Source organism: Ixodes scapularis, unplaced genomic scaffold, assembly GCF_016920785.2.
Source record: "Ixodes scapularis isolate PalLabHiFi unplaced genomic scaffold, ASM1692078v2 PGA_scaffold12__126_contigs__length_90152505, whole genome shotgun sequence".
NCBI classification, from domain to species: Eukaryota; Metazoa; Arthropoda; class Arachnida; order Ixodida; family Ixodidae; genus Ixodes; species Ixodes scapularis.
The window spans coordinates 23,066,219-23,086,474 of NW_024609838.1; the positions used below are offsets into that span (position 1 = coordinate 23,066,219).

General features: G+C 45.9%; 1 protein-coding gene across 8 annotated transcripts in view; it reads left to right on the forward strand.

Moving 5' to 3' along the window:
- The first annotated feature begins 237 nt into the window (after positions 1-237).
- LOC8051108 (epidermal growth factor receptor kinase substrate 8-like protein 1) overlaps positions 238-20,256 on the forward strand; it is a 58,294-nt gene continuing 38,275 nt past the window's right edge. The window contains exons 1-7 of one of the 8 annotated variants that reach the window (XM_029992075.3): positions 238-793; positions 4,261-4,333; positions 7,677-7,777; positions 8,631-8,714; positions 11,493-11,620; positions 14,644-14,814; positions 17,559-17,614. In XM_029992075.3, coding sequence (XP_029847935.2) covers positions 4,272-4,333; positions 7,677-7,777; positions 8,631-8,714; positions 11,493-11,620; positions 14,644-14,814; positions 17,559-17,614 — 602 coding nt within the window. In that variant the 5' untranslated portion in view covers positions 238-793; positions 4,261-4,271. Of the gene's footprint in view, positions 794-2,345; positions 2,619-3,772; positions 3,861-4,260; positions 4,334-7,676; positions 7,778-8,627; positions 8,715-11,492; positions 11,621-14,643; positions 14,815-17,558; positions 17,615-20,256 lie in introns of those variants that run through there. The other 7 variants (XM_029992070.3, XM_040504526.1, XM_029992074.4 and 4 more) reach the window with 7 other exon arrangements.

The following is a 20,256-nucleotide window of genomic DNA, read 5'->3' on the forward strand; positions in this document are numbered from 1 at the left end:
TTCTTGGAAAGCCGCGCTCAGACTTGATTTGTTTGTACCCAGGCAGGCGTTACGTGTATGTAATTACACACGATGAACACACACACACAAAACGAGCAGACGATAAATAATGAATCCGGCACCGATCTTTTCCTTTCTTTTCTGCTCCTTACAGCCGCAGTTCCAGATTTGGAAGAGTATTGAGGTCAGCGAGCGCGCTTGGCGGCCGCTTTCGGCGGGGACGCGCGGGCGCCCCGAGCCAGTCTGGCAACATTGGGAACGTGATGGCCGTTCCGTAACTTCCGTCAGGAGACCTCTAGCCGTTTTTTTGTGTCCTGTTTTTTGTGTTCCGTGCGTGCGTGCGTCTGTTCACCTGTACCTGCATACCGATGTTTTCGCAGCGACGATGTCCGTCGAAATGCGTACGGCAAATGCGTAATCACCGCCGACATTGGTCGCGTTAGCGGATCGCCGAATCGGTGTGGACACAGCGCAAGGGATTCCTCTGCGTCGTCGACATCTTGTAAAGGCACGTCACCGAACTCCCCCCTACAGGTGTTTTCTCCTAGATCTTCGCTGGGTCGCCTCGTTCGCCACCGCTGGCGCCTACCCACCCATCCTTCCTCGAGTTTTTGGCTCGCATATTTTCGCGTCCTTCGATATCGACGTTGGCAAGACTGTCACTCTTCGAGCTGTCGCAACACGTCGTGCCGTTTCGCTTCCAAGAACTGTTCCGATGATCGGCGTATCCTCGAACGGCGGCAGGAACCTGCATTGTGTGTTATCATCGTGAGAAGGAATTCGCATGCCACAGGTATGTGTGCCCTTTTTTATTTCTATGTACCCCCCTCATTAACCTCGCTCTGTAGGCGTTACTATGCCCAGCTGTAACGAGAGAGACACGGGAGAGCTTAATTGGTTTCTGAAACTACGAATGTTTCGGTGTAACGTTCGAGTTTGGGTCGGGGGAACTTCGGACCTCCGTGACCTCCCTCGGTACTGCGTCTTGCTCGAGTCCGGTTCGAACCTTCGGATCGTCGGCACACGAACCGTTTTTCGAGCTTCGTAATCGACGCAGGAAAGGTGAAAGTGGACTTCGTTGGCTCGTCGCGGGGAAGAAACAAAACAGAAAAAAACGGGATCATCCAGCGCGAGCCATGCACCCACACAAGCCAGCCTTGTTTGGTGGGATCGCCTTCGCGAGGGTGGCTCGTTACGTTTTATTTTTGATCCTTTTTTTCTTCCTCCGTAGCGGGTGGGGGTGGTCGCGATCTTTCTCGAAGCTTGCCCACACGATGCAGTCCCCCCTCAACTTTTTCGTGCACTCGCAAACTGCGTTCGTCGTCACAACGGCGCTCTAAAGACAACAAAAACAGCACAAAAAGAGGTATCTCAGTTCGGTTTGCTTGTTTGCACGGTTTGCACGGGAGGTCTTCTCAGCAAACGTTGGGTGCGTTCCTTCAATTTTCTTGTTTGTCTTCTAAAAAAACAAAACAACGGCAGCCGCCAACTAACTTTCGATCTAACGAGCCGGTCAAATCGTTTCCGTTTATGCTTTTTGCGCGTTTTTCTTTTGTACTTTGTTTGGAGTAACTGCCTGTTTTTTATCATTATTATTATTTTCTTTTTTCGGAGAGTGATATGTGGGGCAGGTAGGGAGGGCCCCAGCGGATATCCGTTATGTCGTCCAGTGACATGCGTTTAGCGGACGATAGGTAGCTCTTTTTGACGAGGATGGAGAAGGGGGGAAAGGGGGGGGGGGGGGAGTTCGCGGTTGCGTTGCCGTGCCTTTTTATGAAGAAAATAAGAGGGTCGGTGTAGGAATGCGGTCTGGGTAACTCTCTCGATGGCCGACGGAACTTGGCACATAAGAGTTTCGTGTTTGTAGAGGCAGGGGAAACTTCTTATCCCTCGCTGATAACAAAAATTGCCGAGAGGGGTCGCCAGAAAGGTCTCCCAGAAAGATTGCGTGGGAGTCTTATCACAGCCTCCGGATACCCATCCTCGCATTTATTTTTACACGGGGTGCGAGAGATAAGGTTCGATACGACTTATGATTTCTACATGACTGCTCTTCGGATAACTGCACATGTAGGAGGAGACCAGCCTTATCGCCGTTCTTCGCTGAATTCCGTTATATGTCTCACCCTTGAGTCCACATCACTCCTGCCAGCAGTGTAATTCTTATCGCAAAGTCCAGCGGAGACTTGTGATTAGGTTGGTCGATACAGGTCGCATTCCCCTAAAGATTGCGGTCAAAGAGGGATAGCATTCGATAACGACCCGTCGCCTTCCGGCTTGTTTTGATTGCGAAGCAGTCGGTACCCTCTTGGGAGCTGCGATAAGCAACGAAGAGTTTTTATAGTGCCCAACCCATTGAGCTGGCATATCTATGCGAAGGTAACCTGGAATGGTGCTCGCGGTCATTTGAACATTGGGAGGTGCCGAAGCCCCGCTTTTGCGTCTGTTGAGTTGTGTCAACGTACTCTCCGCCCAGTGTCAACGTAGCGACTCGGAATCCATCACTAAGCGCTCTAGTGTAGCCCTTGGCGAAACGTGTGCTGTCTTCGTTCGCAAACCTGTCCGTCTCCACGGAGGACCGCGGATCCTCTTATGGTATTGACAGAGCACCCAAGATAGTACGCCGACGGTTCATCATTTTGTTGTTTAAGACTAGGGACAGGAAAAGCATGTCAGCATGTGTAGGTTCTTCCTCAGACGGCAGAGAAGTGGAACCTTGTTTCCACAACTTAACCCAGATGTGTGCGTGGCTTCTGATGAGCTGTGTCGAGTTTGCGTCCCTAGGTTCGGCATTTACGGCTTCTTTTCCTTGTCTCGGCATGTGCCTTCAGAAGAACTTTCTCTTTCTGTAGAATGTTGACATAAAGTTACGAGCTTTTAGCATACGAGACAAAGGCTGTGGGCTAGTTGCACGTAGCTGCGTGACCTCGTTTGCTTAGACAAATCGAGTTCTGAAAGTGTTTACGGCCCGAGGTCGTGCGTCGGTCAAACTTTACGTCGGTTCGTTTTTGAAGGAGACGGGGGAGCCTCTTCCTCTTACGTAGGTTTTTGCTCGCTTGGGTGCTTCCTTTACAACTCATGAGCACTGAAAAAAAAAACTTTTAGTTCCTTTGGATTGAGTACAAATTTCTTATCTTCAGTGTCACTTTGTCATACTCAAAAGTTTAGAACAACGGTGGGTGTAAAGGGAAGCCAGTGTGTGTCGTGCACGGTTAAAGAACCCGAGACGGGAAAGAAATCTGCCAGAATGACGACGCGAGACCAAACACAACTTTGTTCCGTGATGTTGCGTTTTCTGTGGCCATATTGGGGTACACGTTGGGAGTATGTGTGCACGTTATGATGACTGTCATAATCACATTGGAAAAGGGGGCGTGGGCAAGCGGGGGAGGCATCCCATTGCTGATAGGTTCTCAACGCACTTGAGAGACAGTTTTTACCGAATGCCTTCTCTAGTTGATGACGGGCCAAGAATGCAGTAGAAGACCCACCTCTAGCATGTGCTCGTTTCCTTCTGCTGGGCTTTGGTTTTGTATGCAATGAAGTGTCACGAAAAGCCTGCACTAGAGGCGGACCATCTACCGAATTCTGAACCCATCCTCGACTATACCGCAATATCCTGAGAGATAGCCCACCCAAAAATAAATGCAAATCGGGTGCAAATAAGGGGTAGGTTACCTTTCGGTGTATGATAGAAAAAAAAAAAAAAGTTGAAGAAATGCAAGTTTCAGATTGCAGGGAGGGCAACGAACCAGACGACTGCCCTTCCCAGTCAGCAGTGTTCGCTTATCTCCCGTTGCGGCTAAGTAGCACCTTTTACTCTGAGGTCACCATTGGTCAGTGCCCTGGAATTACTAGAAGTAAGCTATTTTTCAGTGTTTAAAAAAAAATATATATATAGCAAATCGTGCAAAAAATAGGAGGTGGGTTACTTCGGGATATACGGTAGGTGTGCGGGCAACGCTCATCTTGCATTGACTGCTCGTGACGAAACGTGTCCCTGGCGACTCATGTCTTGGACGCACTAACGGCGCGCTCATCTTGACTAGGGCGCTCGGAGCGCTTCTCCGACCGGTGTGTTTAGTGTCCTATCACACTTGTGCTTTGAAAGTGGTCCCAAAGTGGCAACGAATGACATCACGGAAGCCGGAACGTTGTGCTGTCGGACGTTGCGGTCCCGGCGGTTGGTCGTAGGAGTTGCGGCAAAAGGCAAGTGACTGATGCTTCTCCAATGCGACTCCTGTCTCTTCTTTGACGCAGATGCTTGTTGAATGGCAGCCATGCCGGGGGTGATGAAACTGGACAGCTGGGAGGACGGATATTCCATGAACAGGCACGCCCTCGCTTCCTTCCCCGCTTTCTTGTGCCGCTGTAATCTCGCGCATGCGGTATATCTCCCAGTGTTCTTGCGTGCGCGGTATCTCGAGACCTAGGCCCAGCCCCGGGTGTGTCGTGTATGAGCGGAAACGCTCCGCCTAGCCTTCTGAGGTTCTGAGATGCAGTTTTAGCATTGAAGCTGTAATTGTCTCTTAGGGTTCACTTATCTTTTTTAGATGGCCATGTTTAGAATGAAATTACTGACTTTATTAAGCAACTGTTTCTTTTAGGTAATGCATAGATTTCTTCTCGCAAATACTGCAAGTACTTTTGTCTAGTGAAGCACAGTTCGGACAGGTTCCAGGGCTATTTTATAGATTGTTCCAGTCTTGATCACACACAAGTGGTTACTAGCATTTGCAATGCAGTCGATGACACTCTCACGCAAATGCGTAAGTCAGTCTTTGAGGGTACAGTGTCGGACAAAGCCGGCGAAGTCGCAAGAATGTGTGACCTCTGACTGAGCGCACACGTCGTCGCGGGTACGAGAGGAGCCATTCACACCGAGCATCAGCCAGTTGCAAGATTAGGGGTTATCGGCAGCCGGCTACTGAACCTTCCCATTCTTGATCGCACTGTTAGCGTTTGAGCAATGCTTTGAACGATGTGCACTCAGAATAAATAAAACAGCTTAAAAAAGAACACAAGTCTTCTACTTGTTTTTGTGTCCCCTTTTGCGCCGTTTAATTTACTATTTAGTCTGATTATGCACTTTACTACACACCTTACAACAGCATGCACTCAGCTGACCGAACATAGAGAGTTTAGAGTACCGTATTTTCCTGTCTATAAGTTGCACTTTTCTATGAGTCCCTATAAAGGGGTGTTCCTTATAATGATGTTTCCTATAAAAGGCTGTTATCATAAAAAATGTTTGTGTAGAAATCGTATCTGTATATTTCTACCGTCGGCGAAACTGCATTGAAAAGCTCGTATATGTGTATTACGATCGCAATATCTGCTCAGGCGAGAGCAAGTTTCAATATTTTTGTCCATGAATTGAACAGGAAATTCTATCCAAATAGAAAAGAAAATACATACAAGTGACACCATTGCATAAAATGCACAAAAAATATATATAAAAAATATGGGACTTATACATTGGGAAATACTGTACTTAGGAGCTCCACCTGACAGATTTGACTCTCATTGTAGTAGCACAGCATTGCCAAGAATGCTGGTTGAATAGCTGGATTGTGAGAGGCGCCAACCTCGCCAGTTTACCCTCATAGTTCCAAGACCACGCGCTCCTACGGATTCATTGGCTTTTGTCCGGCGTTGCACAACAGTTGGCGCGGACATGACGTCGGCTCTTTTCCTAGACAAAGTGTCGATTGGCACCAAGCTTTACCGCTTATGTTACGGCCAGGGGTTGCCCCAGGAATTGAAATTAAGGGGTGTGTCAAAATTTTTAGGGGGGATTGAGAATAGAGGAGTCATTGCGAATTAAGGGGGTGCCTTCAGAAAAGCGACGGGGGGTGTGTAGGGAAATCACCGGTTACGGTTCTGAATGAGGGCGTTCTGCCACAGTAGTAATAGTAACGACGGTTGTTCAGTTTTAAGATAAAAACAGCAAAAACTGGAACAGGCATGTTTGCACTAACAGTGCAAACAGTTTACATGGCGTGACCGTTAACGTGAGCACACCATTGGCGCTTTTTTATCGTTTGCTGAGGTAGGGTATAGCCAAAGACTTGACTTAGTGCCTAGATTAGTAACCAGGATGAATGAGCATGTTTGACCGTGAATGCGCGTGGCTTCGATGGCAGCACTTGGGTTGGTATAGGAAGGTAGGAAAAATAACTCCAGATCGCTCGTTTGTACCGACCGGATCGTCGCGCTCTGTGCATAAGCCGTTTCAGACATGAGGAACCTGCAGAGAAACTGGAATCAAACTTGGCAGACGGGATCAAAATGTTCCTTATGGGAGCGTTTCCTTGTGTCGGGTGTGGAACTAAAGTATTGCAGTTGTAGTCTGTTGGTAGCAATTCCTGTGTTTATTGTTCGTCTACTCTTCTCGTCTTTGTTCAAGAGAGACTTTCCGGCTGAAATGTTGAGTTGATTTCTGCTTGACTACTTGTGCGTGGTACCCTGATTGCATGGGTGCTCTTAACCATAGTTAAAGGGACACTGACACCCCCTGAAATTGGTTTTATTTTTTTGCTAAGCAATTCATTATGGTGTTAGAAAACTACCCAATCAATATTTTGCTACAGCATCACATATATTTTCTATAAACTAAAAAAATGCAACCGCTGGAAACCAAAACTGGACTGGGGAGGAAGAAGAAATATAGAGGAGATGGCAGAAGTCGCGTGGCCGTGCAACTTTTTTTTAATCTTCAATCAATGGATTTGTTACTTCTTAGAAGCCACAAAAATTGGGTACCATATTTCTTTTTTATTTTTAACACTGAGTGTGTGCCATCGATGACCCACGATTTTGATTATACTTGGTGGTTCTGTCTAAACCATGGAAAACTGCACATGACCACGAAGAAGAGAGTGAGTGCGACTCAAATTGGCCAGTTCTCGATTGGCGGTTTTCGGGCAGAAGGAAAACAAATCTTAAGCTGCAATTTGTGCTCTGGGTAGTTAGGCACTCGTAGGTCATGTATAAATAAAAACCTTGGCGAGCATAAATACCCTGTCAGTGTCCCTTTAAGTGTGACCAAGGTCAGACTGAACTGCAGTTAAAGGGGCCTTGGTAACCAGGGAATAGTTGATAGAAACTGCTAACGATACTTGATGGTAACTGCAGTTTATGATGCCTGTCGGGCACTTGCGGCTGTGTCTGACCTTAGTCACACTGAACTCTGGTTAAGGGTGCCCACATAAATAGGGTAAAACTGCTATTTTCTCGACACCTTAGGAATCAAAACGAATAGAGAAAGAACTGTGCAGCAAAGAACACCGTGCGCAAGTGACTGTGACCAAACAGGTGCTAAATCGTTGCTGCCGTTATCATGCGAACATTTAGACTGTTAATTGGAACATTATATGGCAACGCATTGCTTAGAGGCTTCGGTACAGGGAAAATGAAATGGCCCAAAAATGATGCGGGGATTTGTAGAAGGAATACACGGTGTCGCATCTGTGTATTCCGTTTACTTGTACCCGTGTCTTTTTTGCAACGTCTTATTTTCCTCGTAACACCTGTCGACTTGTCACGTAAAAACACATATGCGGTAGGGTGCAGATCTCAGTTTTAGTCGTGTTCCCTAGTGTTCGGTTTGTCTCGCACAAGCCCATTTCAGGAATTGTGACATGTGATGCGTCTTCGTTTCCCCGTGCTTGCAGTGACTTTGACCCTTACTCTGTGCACAAGGACGTCCCGCCGCATCGTTCTGACCTCGACATGCGCAGCTCAAGATCTGCTTACTCCAACGGATACAGCTCGGGTGAGGCCCAGTCACCTTTTGCACATGTCGTTCCGCTCATGTTGTATATTACGGATGTTCGGTGCACGTTGCTCTGAAAGTCCAAAAGTGAATGCGTTGGATCGTGGTTTGGACTGGACTGGAGAAATTTCGCAAGGCCGAAGCGCTGCTCCAGCCGTGCTCTTTCGCTCCGTTCGTTAGCTCATTACATCCACTTTCCCTCTTACAAGAAGGAACGAGGGAAAGAGTCTTCTGGCGAGCTTTTAGTGACTCACTACGGGAGGGATTGAGCGGCTGTGGGGGTGACACGACGTACCTGATAACGTAAAATCGAGGCGTGGCGACGCCACCGTCTGTGCGAAACTCCCGACACCCGGGAGGAAAGATTGGCTCTTCAAAGACGACAGTAGCGGACTGTAGGCGGCAATCGATGGAAGCTTTAGTGGCTGCATCCGAAAGTGCCGACGCCCGGGAGAACAGACTGGCTCTTCGAAGATGGCAGCTGATCAATGCGAGGTTGTAATTCCCACCCTCCGCCGAGTTGGAACCCCTGGGCTAAATGCTAATGCATTTCGTCAAGAATCGGTGTAAAAACAACTACAATTTTTTTAAAAATAAATTCAGGGGATTTTGATGTGGTTGAAAAGGGGAAGGGGGGGGGGGGGGGGGGGATAGGAGCCTTAGACAAGTTAATGCTGTGAAATGACAGTTACCCTTAAGGTAAAATGGCCACTGATGACAGTCTATACAGATGCTAGATACATGTTGTAGTTGTGAATTCGTTGGGGTAATATTAGTTACGTCATGTGCTGTCCCGAGTTGTCATGTTGCGTTTCTACTTCTGATGTCTTGTTTGATGCTTGGTTCCTAACAGATCAGCACAGCGATTTTGGAGGTGAAGATGGACCTTCGTATCTGCTCGAGCACCTCGCCACGTTTTCGGTTGGGCAGCAGTACGGTGAGTGCCCTTTTCCGTCGACTGACGAAGATCCGACACGCCGAAAACGACAGATTCGCAGTGCCATTAAGCCGTCTGAGCAACGTCCTAGGGGGGGGGCTGCTACGGTTACACCTGAATACAAACTGCTGTCAAAGCATTTTGCGTAAAGTTTTGTTCTGAATAATATGAACGAGTAATTGTCCAACTGATTGTAAGCGTACAAACGAGCTGGTGTAAATTGAACGTGGCGTATGCACTGAGACTGCAGGTAAAAGATGACACATACACTGAAAGGTCTCAAACGTTATACCTTTTAGTGTCTGTGTTGTTTTTTAGGGCATGAAATCTTTCTTAACAAAACCCCCCAATCCAAATATTTGGTCCGTCCATGCATGTCTCACTAAATTTGGCGGGGAAGCTGAATTGGTATTTGGGTCACGTGATGCCAGTTGATCTCACGTGACCCATACACCGGTTACGTTTTCCGCCTAAGTCGGCGGGGAAATTGATGTCGCATGACCTATACACTAATTCAGTTCTCCCGCTCAATTTTGCAAGAAACATGATGCCACATGACGTCACGTCACGTGACCTGCACACCAGTTCAGTTTCCTCACCAAATTTGGCGGGGAAACTGATGTCACAGGAGCTGATGTAATGAGACCTATAAACCAATTTAGTTTTCCCGCTAAATTTATCGCGAAAATTGATGTCGCGTGACCTATACACAAACTCAACTCTCCTACGTCGCGCCGCGGTGGTGACGCGCCGGACGCACTTCCGGTGTGGGGCGGTGGGCAGGAGCCGCCATGCCAGACATGCATTGCTGTGTTCCTTTGAAAGAAACGAGACAAAAAATCTGCCTTCTCGTCAAAATGCTGCGATGGGGGCTGTACTAAGAGAGTCTGGAAAGGTTTGGAGATCAGTTTATGTGTTTTTGCCCCCTCCGTTCGTCTGAGAACGTGGATAGTAGCCGTGAAAAGGGCAAACCAGACGCTGTCGAACTACGATTGCATGTGAGAGCAACACTTTGTGGTCGCCAGATGTATTTGCTTTGTTCCAACATGAACGAGAGAAAACGGCCAAGTTGTCCGGACCACCGACGGGTTCAGTGCGTCTTCGAATTCACACGGCCGCCTGATCGTTTGAACTTTCGTCTGCTCTTTCAAACTTGTCTGCTTTTTGTCGTCTGCTCGTTCAAACAAAAGCGGCCCATAGACCAAACATTGACTCGGTGATTGCAATAAGAAGTAATTGCAGGCCTCAAAAGACTTAAGTAGGCTTGGTGTAAACAGTAGACACAAGATGTTGATCATTGGTACCGGTGGCCATCAATGACTTGTTACGCTTGGTCTGTTCCCGCTTCCGATTTTCAGTATCGACGTCGATCATCGCCGCTACCTTCTACACTTTTGCAGCACGAGTGACGTCGCAACTGAAAATAGCTAGAAGAATCTCATCATGGTTTTGGCGTCCATTCTGCGGCGTTCATGCGAATGAATCGCTGCACTTCAAATTATTTACGAAAAGTTTAGCGGCGTAACGAGCCTTGATAATTTCGCTCAGGCGATTAAAGTGGTAAGACATTGCGATGAGGACGTAGAATCGACAATCCCAATGCGAAAAAGAGTATGCAGACTAAACAGACGCCGACAACGTGACATTTGAATGGTTTGTTGACGCGGGACGCGGTGCTTCTTGCCCATACTCCATTGCGCATGCGTTCGAACTGTCGTCTGCTTTTTGTCGTCAGCTCGTTCAATCGACAGCGGCCTGTAAACCTAACATTGACCCGGTAATTGCGATAAGAACAAAGTGCAGGCCTCAGATCACTTTTGAAGGTTGGTTGGGGTAAGTAGGCTAAGTGTAAACAGACACAAGAAGATGTTGATCATTGCTATCAGTGGCCATCACCGACTTGTAATGCCTGATTCTACTTGCGGTTTTCAGTATCGATGCCCACCTTCTCAGCTACGGTCCACGCTTTTGCAGTCCGAGCGATGTCGCGACTAAAAAAACGAGCAGAATCTCAAGTGCGAGTCAGGCTTTGGCGCCCATTCTGCGGCGTCCACGTGAAATGAATCGCTACACGTCACATTATTCACGCAAAGTTTTGCCTCGTTAGTTTTGCTGAAGCCGCTGAAGTAGTCAGACATTATTAGGAGGACGTAGAATCAACAATTCCAACACGAAAAAGAGCACGGGGACTCCCACCGACGCCGACAACAACGCAATTCAATGGTTTGTTTATGGGCGACGGCGGCCTTCTTGCCCGCCATCCACTGCGCATGCGCGGCGCTGGTGGCGTCCGCTAGGGGCGCTCCGGTTTGTTTGTAAACATGAGTTGGTGTATACACCAATTCAGTTTCCTCGCTAAATTTGGCGGGGAAATTTGATGTTCGAATAAATAAATAAATGTGGCAACGCTGTAGTAATGGGTCTGAAAGAAATCGCCTTTTTGCTATTAATTTCATGAAGTTAAGCTGGGAGTTTGTTCGTCATGAGAAGATGGCTGAGAGATCCAGGTATTGAATCTAACTGAAGCAACGTGGGCCACGCACAGTTTTACCAGTTTTCGTGGGAGTCTGTCGTGCGGCCCGATTTACCTCACACATTTTTCTCACCTGGCTGAGCTGTGAAAAGTCACATTCTTCGGTCTTTATATCACAACATTGTTTGCTTCACTTAGCACCTTTAATAATGTCGTCTCTCTTTTTCGTGTTACGCAAAATAAGAGCTGTTTCTCTTTGTTTTTTTTTTTACTCTTGGTCCAATTTTTCGCGCATTTCTGCACAGCTCTGGAGAGTCCGAAGGATGGACTCCGCAAGCTCTTCCAGATGGAGAAGTCCAAGGGGATCTGGACGCAGAAGATGAAGATGAAGCTTGACCGGAAATGGGTCATCATCATCGACTGCGAGAACGGGGTGAGTCCCACCCTTGCACCTGTTGTGCATATTGGAAAAAAAAAAACGCCGACTCGGGGAAGCTTATAAAAAAAGATTAAATTTTCTTATTTTTCACAACTAAAAAAAAAAACGGTTGTTCGTTAGGCTGTTGCCCAAAGTTTGATTGTTCGTAGTGCGAAATGCAGAAATCAATTTTGTATAAATTCATTGTGTGATAAAGCCATGATGACAGTGTCGACTTTTTAAAAAAAATTGTACATTTATCTAGACGCAGTAATTTATTTCCACTATCATTCTTGCTTGTTTTTTGTCTTAGGAGCGACAGATCCTCAGGGGGGCTGCAGTAACAAGGGGGCATGGCATCTTTTCTATTTTTTTTTTTAATGATTAATAAACAGCACAGGGACACAGACAGAGCAGAAGACGGAAGACAAACACGGCACTGTCCTCTTCTCTGTCCGTCTCCTACTCTGCCTGTCTCCTATTCTGTCTGTGTCCCTGTGCTGTTAGTTACTCGTTAAAATGAACTACCGACTAGCCCATTCGTCGATGCTACTAGACATATATTTTTTTTTAAACTTTGATGGTGGCTACAGCCTTTATTAGGTTAGTTCCGCAATAGTATGGTAACACGAGGCTGCCAAAACACACACCGTTTTTTATTTTCTATTTCTCGCCTTCAAATCTCGCGCTGGGAGGTGCAGACGCATTCACCGGGAACCCACGAGCCGCGACAGACCTTTCCGGAAAATCCCACGAGGCTCCTCATCAATCCCACATATTGTCACGGGTGGTGACCAAGAAACAATAAATAAACAGAAAGAAATGAACGTTTAATGTGGTGAACTTGTGTCAAAAATAAAAGGGTTACAAAGGATAATAACAGAGCATCGCGGGCGTCGAAGTCGGCGAAACCGCAGGATCGAGCGCTGGGGGCGAGACTGAATGCTGATCGCCACGCGGAGCCCCTTATGTTCACGTGTGGGCTTCTGGAATGATCGGCGTAGAAGGTTCGGCGTGTAGAACATGCTGACCTCGAACAAGCAACCAGAACATTACTTTACAGAGTCAACAAAAATGTGCCTCCGCGGCCAAGAATCGAACCCTGACTTCCAGCGTGGAAAGCGCGCGCGATAACCGTTAGACCACGAGCGCGCTGCCTTCTTGGTCAGCTGCGCTCGCGGCAATATCACCGTGTCCGGTGCGGAAAATTGTGGGACTGTTCTGACGTATGCTCCATACGTCTTGCAAGCGACGTGGTTCCAGCTTCCTTACCACTGTGGGTTCGGAACACAAAGAAAACGGAGCAAACACATCACAAAGCCGATACATACCCTGTTTTGCCGTCGTGGTGCTTTCTTTGTTTCTGCAATCCCGAAACGTTACACAAACATGAGCTGCACCTTCAATGTTTGGATACTCCTTCAAGCGCTGTGCATCGGATTGATGCAATCAAAATAAAGAAAAATCATGAATTTTTTTGAAAAAATTAATGGTGAATTCCACTCGTAGATCTGGAGCACTTTCCAAAATCCGTGAGGGAGGCAAAATTCCGCTCCGTGGGACCCGCTCCGAATCGACGAGGGGAAGATAAACTTGCAGTTTTGGAGCGACCTCCCCCACACCTCTTCCCACCCATTCTCCCTCCGCCATACAAAATGGCCGCTGCTCGAACAATCCCACCAACGCCTCAGCCGGCAAATCTTTCCGACGACCAGTGACGACGGTCACTGCTTAGCTGCAGAAGTAACACGCGACACAGACCGGGCGAAATTATACGTACCACGGCGCCCATGTCACAAATAATAAAGACGTCCGCGTTCGGCACCGTCACATACCTTTCGGCCGCCTCGAAGCGGCGGGGCAGGGACAGCGATTGCCAGCGGTGGAGTTCAGATTTGTAGTACGACTTTAATAAACACAGAGGTAACAAACCATCACTTGCGCGGTCGTTGCCTAACCACTTCTTGCTTTATTTCACGGGAAAACGCCGACGGAATGCAGTGCAAAAAGGTAAACAATCACTGGCTGCAGAACGAATAGGCCTAACCTTGCGTCTGCCTCCGGCTTTTTTGTCATTCCTTTTCTCGTTCTTCCTCTCGCGATCACAGAGTCAGTGCTTACGATTTGCTTACGATTTATCCCTGGTCTACGCAAAGTAGAAGCGTTGGAGCCGTCACAATCCAGAGTAAACAACCGACGCACCAGAACAGATCAAACTCCACGACCTGACCGGCCCGCCGATCTCTCCAACCTCGCCGCGCATGCGCACCACCGATTTAGACGGAAATCACGTGGGCCGCTCTGTCAACTTCCGGAGAGATCTGTGAAACCCCGCAGAGCAAGTTCAGCGGAGTTTGGGGCGCTCCATGGAGCGGGCGCTGCCAGAGATCTACGAGCGGAAGATGACCAACTTGAGCCAGATCTGCGAGCGGAATATGCGCGCTCGAGCGGTTTTGGAGCGCTCGAGATCTGCGAGTGGAATTCACCATAAGTAAATCAAGATTTATTTAGTTTAAATCAGATTAATTAGATTCAAATCATAGTAGCTATAAAATAGTAATTCTTAATCATTAGATATATTTTTAAACATGGCAGATCGACTGATCAATCTCTCCGATGACTAAAACGATGCGTAAGAAAGAATAAAATACAATTTAATGGAAAACTTTTTTCTTTTTTTTTAATAAACCTTGCCATAGTAAAATGAAAACAGCTTTAATATTTTTGAGTTAATGAAAAAGCTTTATTTGCTTACTTGTGTTTTGATTTTCCTGCTTTGGGACATAATTTTTCTAGTGTTAGTTTCTTTCTTTTGCTTTCTCAGTTACTTGCAGTAGGAGGTTACGTGACAGACGAACAAAGGGGATGATAGAAAGAAAGCTCAATGCTTCGATTCGCTCGAAATTTAAATCACGATTTAAATTACGGTTTATGTCATCTCAATTTTTATTTTGCACGCTGATCCTAATGCATCGAAAAAGCAATCGTGAAGAGCCTAAATTTGGCCACTCGTGATCGGCTTGTCTCTTTCCGAACAGGACATAGTGGAGCGGTTTCCGATGAGCCTGATCAGCGACCCGACGGCCTTCACGTCGGACGACCCTCGAGAGCTGTACAACAACATCCTGGTCTTCGTGGTCCAGGACGACCACACCTCGGGCCAGCAGGTCCACGCAGAGATGCACATCTTCCAGTGCGTCCGCATCTCGGTGAGCGCTTTTTTTTTTTTTTTTTTCGTCCCGTTTCCTCCGTTTTTGTCGTCCCTTTGTATGCTGGACACATTTGTGTCGAGTTTGCGGCTCTCTGCAAGCGTCTGTCATTTGTGACTAGCACTTGTTGCGTTGTCGTGGCGGCACCGATATCGAACGGGCATCTATGCACGTCAGGCATCTGGCGTTCGTTCTCGCCGTTCCTTAGTGTGTTGTGCACATTCGTGCTATGTTTATGGTGTTCTGTGAGCTGCTGTGATTTGCAGCAGGCGTTTGTCTTGTGTCGTCAAGCTGGCACTAACGTCATACGGACGTCGTCGGACGAAACACGTACGACGGATGTCTAACAAATGTATGAAGAACGAATGAGCAGTTATTTTTTTTCGAAATGAGCCAAATTCAGAAACCGAAACTAACCGAATTTGGAAAGTATTTTTGGAGGTGCATCATTTTCGAAAGGTTTTAATCTAAAATCGGCCATATTATGCGAGAAAGACCAATGTAAAGGTGGCCGCTGTACAGGGCTCAAAGCTATACTGATAAGCACAGATTCCTGTTTATCTCAGTTTCCCTTCACATAAATTTGGCTCATTAAAAAAAAAAAAATTTATATGTGTGTTGAATGTTCTAACAAACGTTTGATAGGCAAACTGTAGGCATTTAGACAAGCGTCCAAAAAGTCAGTAGGATGAAAATCTTTCGGGCGTTTGTGAGACAGACTTCTGTCTGATGGATGTCTGATGTCGGATGCCGTTAGACGTTGCTCGTCTGACGTCTATCTGGCAACAGATGCCATCTGCCCGGTGGCTGGCATTTGTTTCCACGATTTCTCCACATGCCGCACACGTGACAGAGTTGGCTTCATTTTCGAGCTTAAGTTTTTTGTCGAGATGTGCACAGTGAAAGGAGTGTTTTATGTTTAAAACTAAAATTATGCTAATTGTAATTGTTATTATTTTTTCTCTGCCACTTTCAAAATTTGAGTTGTAAACTTTATTAAAGGGCAACTCCGCTCAATTCCGAAAAATTTAGGCTTACATGTGATTCAAATTCACAAAGCACTACTAAACAGCTCTACGTCTTCGGATTCGCGAAATGTGGAATATTATTTGTGTAATCCTAATTTAAACATCAGCAGATACCGAAACCAAAACTTCGGTTGCGTCAGGCAACATTGGTCTCGGGTCGTCAGAGTCATGGCCACGTCACGTCGAACCACGTGGTCTTGTGATGTTCGGGAGGGGGGCGAGGGACAGGACACGCGACGCAAGCAGGTCGCTTCGCATGGCGCGGACGGTGATGGCCCGGGGGAGAGGGGGAAGGGGAGAAGCCGAAAGAGGAGAAGGGGAGCGGAGAAACAGACCGATAAGCGCGCAGGGCAGCGCAAACTAGCGCATCCGCGTTACGGTGATCACGTGAACGCCCGGTCAGCCAACACCGGGAGGAGAAACTCATGACGTCATCGTTCAATTTCGCTCTGAGGAGTAAAAACAAACAAAACGTGAGAATGACGTAGTCATGCCTCTGACGTAGTGGCTCAACGTTTGCCGCTCAAACTTCGTCGCATTGACTGCGCTGTTGATTGCGCCTCACGTCGCACGCTAGAGTTGGCAGATTTCGGCGACTTGGCTTAGTTGAAGGTTTGCTGGCCAGTGTATTAAATATATAAACGGAATTAAATCGTAATCTTCGACATGGGGTCTTCCTATATGATACTGAAGAGGGCTACATAGTTTTCTAAATATCAAAAATGAAACGGAGTTGCCCTTTAAGAAAAAAAGTGTGCACTTAGCTGCGTGTAAAAAGCATTTACACAACTGAGTACCTAATTGGTATTCTATGCTGTAAGTCCTTTTCATTGTGTGTTTTCAACTGAAATTGTGTGGCTTCTGTAGGAGTTAGAAGCACCTGCTTGTACTGTGGCTTTTTCTTATGCAATAGTAATTCTAAAAATAAGATTTTTTAAATTTTTTAAAAATAATTTTTAAGAAGAGTTTTGTTCAGTTTTGTTAGAACCATATTGGGGTACCATGTAAAATTGTGTTTTACTAAAAATCTAAAAGTCCTATCTTCACTTGGGAACGACATTCAGCGTACATCCTTCAGAGAAATCTGCAAGCTCAAATGAAAAACCACGCAACAGGCTTTATGATTGGTTATTGTAAGTGTGGTCATTGGTTATCAGAAGCCGCCCCATTTCTTAGAACGGATGCTTGGGCAAGTTGAGTATTCATGATGTAGGAAATAGTGCAAAAATGCTATTTGCCCCATTTGATTTTAATGGCATATTACTACAGTAGTATTTTGTTTATATCTCTATTGATATCTTTATGAAATAGGTTTATTTGTATTTGGATGGCTGCAGATGGAAAACTGTAGGACTTATTTCTAGCTTGTTCATTGATTATGCATTCAATCATGGCATTATCTGGCATGGCCTAACTCTAGGAATACCTGAGATATCATTCTTTTTTTTTTTTTTTAATTGAAATGTGCACTGCATTTTTTAGAAGCCTGCAAAAGTTGGTTGTCCTGGCTAAAAAAGTCACCGTAACATAATTGCGCAAATATTTCATACATAACCTTTCGGGGAGCAGGGCTCGTTTTCTTAGTGTTTTGAGGGAGAATTGTTTGGTAAAAACTTTTTGGACTTTTTAATAGATTGCGCAATGCTTCATTTCTAAAGAGGTTTGTTTCTTTTACCCAACCTTCTAACGAACAGTTAACCCTTTTCTCCAAACCAGGCTCAAGAAGTGGTTGACGACATTAAAGCCTTCATCATGGGCAAGTGGAAAGGAAGGTGAGCTGTTGTAGCTGCCATTCTTTTTATTCTACTGATCATTAGGCTAGAATATAAGCATTCGACAGAGGTCTGTCTGGTTTGGTGGACACCATAAGAGTCCCAAGGTTTCGAGACCAACTTGGTCTCATCCAGGGGTGGATGAAGGTGTTTCCAGAGGGTGGGTGTCAGTGTAACAGATGCTTGATCACCGCTCCCCTGCCACCCCCCACCTCGCCCCGCCCTAAACTTTTACACATGTGAAATTCAAGCGGGTTGGTTCAGGACATTCAAACACTCCTGGTCTCATCTTCAAGAATGACTATGCAATAATCTTTGTTTTTTTTTTTTTTAATTTTTTTGTGGCAGTTTTTTTTAATCACATGATGTAGCTTCTTTATGTAGACAGGTGGTAAGGCGCTGAGGGACCTATTGATGTTTCCTGGCATGGTCTGAATATGCCATGATTCTACAGAAAGCCTCAGGCCTTTCATTGTATTTTTTGCTTTTTTCTTTTATAGACCTTTTCATTTCAGTAGTTGCCTGACCGGCGGGTAGAGGGCGCTGGCGCACTCGGCGCCATTAGGTTGCTTCAATTTGGTCGGTTTCGGTTTCAACGTACACGCGATTGTGATGCTATTTCATGCCACTTTCGATTAATTTTGCGATATGTATTTCTTTCTAGTGGCACGCAGCGAATGAAACAATAGTATTGAGCCACTTGGCAAACCACGAAGTGGTTTCGAGCTTAAATTGCGATCATTTTTTACTAACACTATATGCGTCTGATTCCGTCCATCATTAATTTCGGCCAGGTTCGGCGGTGAAACAACTGCGCTAATGCACAGGGAAAAGTACCATTGTCCACGGCCGTACCCGCGGACACTAATTTCAAGAAGAAAGAAAAATAAAGAGCAGGACAAGCTCCGCCTGCAGCGTGCGCTCGTTGCCAGCCGCCGTGCTTTGGCTGTGCGTGCACCGAGCGGTACGGAAGTAGATAGCTCGTGCTCAAGTCAGGTATTGAACTGATACTCTTATATTGCAACATACTATATTGCATGAGTGCTTAGTGAAAAAGCAGGTCGACAACATGATTAACAATCTGGTGAATCACCAAGAACAGATGAACTGACAAGTTTGCTGTTCGATGTTTGGTTTCCGTACACCAACCGTTCTAACTTCGAGACTGGAAACGTCTTTTATAATGACTAGAAAAGTTTCATATAATCAGGTAGATAATATAAAAATGTGATATTGTCTCGGCCTGTTTTATTTAAAGAAATTAAGCGCTCGAGAAATATTTTGATAGACCAGCCTAGGCTGACTAGAAAATTTCTTTTCTAAATTTCTCATTAACAGCATTTCAACATATTGGCCTTATGAAATAAACTTCTTGTTATATGGACATTTCCTTACGACGTTTACAAGGTATGAGAATGGTAAGATAAGTGAATGCCAGACTTCAAATAAAGTCTGATATTCATCTTCCGTAAAATTAGCCGAATGAAATTGAAGAGCGCAAAAGAAATGACCTCCGATAAGTTTGGCTGAAGTCGAACGCCAGGCGCCACCCAATGGACCCGTGTAGAAAGCTGTTCACTGATTTGAAACGATGCGCTTTGCACATTTTGACGTCGCCATCTACTGAAAGTAACTCCCTATTCGAAGTCGACAACCGGCTGCACTCGGGTGATTTTGATGCAGAAGGATTCTTTTCGGCGTCACATTTTATGAATCATAGGCACTATCAAGCTGTCCGTGGCAGTTTCTTACGCGGGGAGGTCAAATATTTGTGTAGAAATAAATTAATTGAAACTGCATGGTTATATTAAAAAATGACTTAAGCAGCTGAAAGACTATGGACATGGGATCAAGTATGATCTAGTATTCCGTGGAATTCATAAACAAACCGATAAAGCGAATGCTTATATCACACACGCGATTAAGAACGTAAAACAGATATAGGTGTGATATTGCGAACAAACAAGTTGCCTAATGTTAAGGTACCATTATTTCTAGTGTAAAAACGAATTCAAACTAAATGTTTCTTCCCGCGCCTTGTCCACTAGTTCTCTAGTGTAATCAAAAGAAACTGTTTTCGATCTGTTGTAACCCCAAAACACCATGTTTTCAGGAAAAACACGTGGCTAATTACGCTGAGTGTTTTTGTTTTCTTTCTTCACACCAATGCGCACTCATATATATAATAACATTGGGCTTCCTATTGCAAATGTTCTGCCCTTATTAGTAACCGAACCTCAGTTCTCATAAGTTATTGGTATTTGAACCCTCGAGGCTCTCTTCAAGTCATATATGTATTCAATGTGCGCAAGTGATAACGCTGATTCCTGTTCCTATAAAACCTTTTCACACGTATCCCGCACGCCGACGGTAAAAAATATTCAAAACGTGTTACAAAATCAACTACAGAAGTTGCGCCCATAATGATGTAATGCAATTGCATGATAAGTATAAGTATCGGACGACACTTTACGGAGTAAGGCAAGAGACGCCGTGAAAGGCGACGAAAAACACGAATTCAACGCATCCGCCAAGGCGCCGACGGGAGAGCGGAGCAACAAGTTGAAGCAACCTAATGGCGGCCGCATCACGTGATTCCAAGATGGCAGCGCCCATGCGGCGGAGGGTGAAAAGGTCTATAG